This window comes from Nicotiana sylvestris, chromosome 9 (genome assembly GCF_000393655.2).
Source record: "Nicotiana sylvestris chromosome 9, ASM39365v2, whole genome shotgun sequence".
NCBI lineage: Eukaryota > Viridiplantae > Streptophyta > Magnoliopsida > Solanales > Solanaceae > Nicotiana > Nicotiana sylvestris.
The window spans coordinates 9,847,054-9,851,990 of NC_091065.1; the positions used below are offsets into that span (position 1 = coordinate 9,847,054).

General features: G+C 44.2%; 1 protein-coding gene across 1 annotated transcript; it reads right to left on the minus strand.

The window, feature by feature from the left end:
- Nucleotides 1-4,316: 4,316 nt before the first annotated feature.
- On the minus strand, nt 4,317-4,721 carry LOC138877221 (uncharacterized). The gene has a single exon (XM_070156813.1). It carries the CDS (start codon nt 4,719-4,721, stop codon nt 4,317-4,319), a length of 405 nt encoding a protein of 134 aa, XP_070012914.1.
- Between the last annotated feature and the right edge of the window lie 216 nt (nt 4,722-4,937).

Here is a 4,937-nt window from a genome sequence, read left to right on the forward strand (position 1 = left end):
GCAGAAGTTTTATGGAAAGATATGGATGATAACTTGATTCTTATCTTAATTATATACAACAGGTTTTTATTCCTCTATTGATGATGAACTTGATTCTTATCTTAATCAAGGATTGGAAAATATTAAAGACGAAGAAGGCAAGGAACAACTTTTGTCATGGTGGAGGGAGCATGGCAAGGCTTTTCCAACACTTTCAATTATGGCCCGAGATATCCTGGCTATTCAAGCATCATCAGTAGCATTGGAAAGTGCTTTTTGCGCGGTAGGATTTCAAATTGGAGATCATAGACATTCATTAGCGGAAGACACTCTAGAGATTTCCGTATTATTCAGAGATTGGATTAATGTCACGACCCTGGTTCACCAATTGTGAGCCTGTCATGACGGCACCCAGTCTTCGCGACTAGGTAAGCCTAACACATTGTGGAATTTAACAGTTCGGAATAAAAACAGTAAACAAACACTAAATAGACAAGGAAGTGTATAACGATGCCGCATGGCACATACACTAAATACACAAATCCTTAAAGTAACATCCCAAAACCCGGAATCCCACGGGCAACACAGGTTACAAGAAGTCTAACACTGCTCTAGTCACCAGAATTTGTCTAATACAAAGAGAGGAATCAAAATAACAACTAACAACTAGGGATAGAATGAGAAGGAGACTTTGCGGATTTGCGGATGTAGCTGATGTATACCTCAAGTCTCCAATAATGCTCCCTGACAGCTACTGGCGGTATGCCTGCTCAGATGTACCTGGATCTGCACAACAAAAGTGTGCAGAAGAGTAGCATGAGTACACCACAGCGGTACTCAGTAAGTGTCAAGCCTAACCTCGATGGGGTAGTGACGAGAAAGGTCGAGGCCCTACTGAGATAAACAGAAGAATAAATATGAAATGAATAGACAAAAGGAAATATAGTAAATCTCGATTATCTAGAGAAAACAATAAGTAAACGGAACAGGCTACAAATACAAATACAAGAACGATCACTACAGGCTATTTATCATCGGGGATCTCCTGGTATCCCGAGGATCTCCTGGTATCTTCTTCATATATACAGAGGAACTCCAAGTATCCCGAGGATCTCCTAGTATCCTCCATTTAATCACGAGGGATCTCCAAGTATCCCGAGGATCTCCTAGTATCCTCCAATTAATCAATCCTGTGCCGGGGATCTCTTAGTATCCCGCACTTCCAAATCTCGGAACAAAAATACGAACGAGGGAAACTCCCAGGATGCCGTCTCGTAGACCCAATCGTAAACACGTCACAACAAATCAATAATTAACAGAAAGAAGCTAAGTACGGACAACAAGAAAAAAAAATCTAGAGTCTAACATGCTTCACAAAGGCAGACATTGCAATTTAGTCAAATAGAGCAAATAAGTTACTAACATGTTCTCCCTAAGCTGAAACAAGTGAAATTGCCTTTTTAACAGTTAAATACATGAAGAAACACAGTCTAAATAAGTAAAGTAAGGTGAATTTTAAACAATTAGCACAAGTACACGCCCGTCACCTCGCGCACAAGGCATTTTAACAACTACAAAGACATCCTAAGGGGAGAGGTCCCCCACACAAAGTTAGACAAGCCACTTACCTCGAACCGGTACAAAAATCGCTAAGAAACAATGCCCATGCCACGAGTATCCGACTTCGAGTGGTCCAAATCTATTCAAACCAATTACATATTGTAAATAACATCGCAAGTAACTAGTTCCACTATTAAAATTAAAGCTAAGGCCCGAAAATAGGTAAAATGACCAAAATGACCCTCAGGCCAACGTCTCGGAATCGAATAAAATTTACATTTCTAGAAACCTCGTACTCTCACGAGTCTAGCCATACCAAATTTATCCAATTCCGACACCATTTGGTCCTTCAAATCTTCATTTTATATTTTTGAAAGATTCCACAATTTTCTTCCCAAATTCCATCTCAAATCACTAATTAAATGATGAATTCAATGGTATATTCATGTATTCTAACCAAATCTGAGTTAGAATCACTTACCCCGATGAATTTCTTGAAAAACCTTCGAAAAATCGCCAAAATCCGAGCTCTATAGGTCAAAATATCAAATAAAACCCAAAACCTCGTATTTATAGAGTACCCCTCGGATTCCGACAGTGCTGACCGCACAAAAATGACCGAGGTCCACGCCCAAGGAGTGCTGACCGCACAAAAATGGTCGCGGTTGCGCAGCAATTTGACTGCAGTGACAGGCTTCACTATTTAGGTCGTAACTTTCTCTACAAATGTCCAAATGCCTAATATAATATGTTTCTGAAAACTAGATTCAAAGCTCTACAACTTTCGTTTTTGAATCACCTCCAAATTCCGTGTTGATCAAAAGATATGAGCTTCCGAAGTAGAACCAGCAGCCTGCAGATCTTCCCGGGCGCGGGCGCGAGCCCAGCGCGAAAAGGAGCGCGGTCCGCGTCTCCACTGCTGCCACCTCCATTTTTCTAAGTTCCGGGGTGTCCGTACTTGCTCAAAACTCACCCGAAACACACCCGAGGCCCCCGGACCTCAACCAAAAGCACCAACGCATCCTAAAACATTATGCAAACTTGTTCCAATCATCAAAACACCTCGACTAACACTAAAATCATCGAATTACATCAACTTCAAGCCTAAGTTCTTTTAGAAACTTCAAAACACACATTCGATCAAAAACCCGACCAAAACATGTCCGAATGACTTGAAATTTTGCACGCATATCCTAAATCATCTAACGAAGCTACAGCAACTTCCGGAATTCCGTTCCGACCCTTGGATCAAAATTTAACCTATCAACCGGAATTTGTCAAAATACTAACTTTTGACATTTCTAGCCTAAATGAGCTACGGACTTCCAAAATATATTCCGAACACGCTCCCAACCCCGAAATCACCTAACGGAGCTAACGGAACTATCGGATTTTCATTCTAAGGCTATCTTCACACTGTTCCGATTACGGACCATTTTTCAACACTTAAGCTCTTATTTAGGGACTAAGTTTCCCAAAACACTCCGAATCCCAACATCGAACGTCTCGGCAAACCAGAATAGCAGAAATGAACTTAGGGGAAGCAGTTAATGGGGAGACGGGACATAAATTCCAAAGATGACCGGCTGGGTCGTCATATCCTCCTACACTTAAACATTCGTTCGTCCTCGAACGAGCTTTGAGAACATACCTGAAGTAGCAAAAAGATGAGGGTATCGGCTGCGCATATCCTGCTCGGTCTCCCAAGTCGCCTCCTTGGCCGGCTGACCCCGCCACTGAACCTTTACTGAAGTTATATCCTTTGACCTGAGCTTTCGGACTTGCCTGTCTAATATTGCCACTGGCTCCTCAACGTATGACAAGTCATTGTCCAGCTGGACTGAAGTGAACTCCAACACGTGAGACGGGTCACCGTGATACCTCCGAAGCATCGAGACATGGAATACCGGATGAACCGCGGCCAAACTGGGAGGTAAGGCAAGCTCATAAGCAACCTTTCGAATCTGCTTCAAAATCTCAAATGGACCAATGAACCTCGGGCTCAACTTCCCTTTTTTTCCAAACCTCATGACACCTTTCATAGGCGAGACCCGAAGCAAAACCCGCTCACCAACCATAAAGGAAACATCACGAACCTTCTGGTCCGCGTAACTCTTCTGTCTGGACTGGGCCATACGGAGTCTATCCTGAATCACCTTAACCTTCTCGACTGCATCCTGAACCAAATCAGTGCCCAATAACCTGGCCTCACCCGGCTCGAACCAACCCACCGGGGATCTACATCTCCTACCATATAGGGCCTCATATGGCGTCATCTAAATACTGGACTGATAACTGTTGTTGTACGCAAACTCAGCCAATGGCAAGAACTGTTCCCAAGATCCTCTAAACTCAATCACGCACGCACGGAGCATATCCTCAAGAATCTGAATAGTGAGCTCGGACTGTCCGTCCGTCTGAGGGTGAAAAGTTGTACTCATAGTCACTCGGGTACCCAACTCGTGCTGGATGGCCCTCCAGAACCGTGATGTAAACACTGAACCCCTGTCTGAGATGATAGAAACTGGAATGTCGTGCAGACGGACAATCTCCCTGATATAAATCCCTGCTAACCGCTCCGCTGAGTAAGAAGTACACACTGGAATGAAATGAGCGGACTTGGTTAGCCGATCCACAACAACCCAAATAGAATCAAACTTCCTCGGCATCAGAGGGAGACCAGTCACAAAATCCATAGTGATCTTCTCCAATTCCACTCCGGAATCTCCATCTGCTGGAGTAACCCCCCCCCCCGGCCTGTAGTGCTCAGCCTTTACCTACTGACAGTTGAGGTATCTACCTACAAACTCTACTATATCCTTCTTCATCTGCCTCCACCAGTAATGCTGCCTTAGATCCTGATACATCTTTGCGGCACCCGGATGGATGGAGTACCGCGAGCTATGGGCCTCGGTCAATATCAACTCCCGAATATCATCCACATCGGGTACACAGATACGACCCTGCATCCTCAATACCCAGTCATCGCCAATAGTCACATTCCTAGCATCGCCATGCTGAACTGTGTCCCAGAGGACAAGCAAATGAGGGTCATCATACTGCCTCTCCCTGATACGATCAAACAATGAAAACCGAGAAACCACACAGGCTAGAACCCGAATGGGCTCCGAAAGGTCCAATCTCACAAACTGACTGGCTAAAGCCTGAACATCCATCGCCATGGGCCTCTCTGAAGCTAGTAAATATGCCAAACTCTCCGCCCAGCGACTCAAGGCATCGGCTACCACATTGGCCTTGACCGGGTGATATAGAATAGTGATATCATAATCCTTCAGCAGCTCCAACCATCTCCTCTGGCGCAAGTTCAGATCTTTCTGCTTGAACAAGTGCTGTAAACTCCGATGATCCATGTAAATCTCACAAGGCACGTCATACAA

Excerpts from the sequence above, each read along its gene's own strand:
- LOC138877221 (XM_070156813.1), bottom strand. The coding sequence starts at position 4,721 with ATGGCGATGGATGTTCAGGCTTTAGCCAGTCAGTTTGTGAGATTGGAC.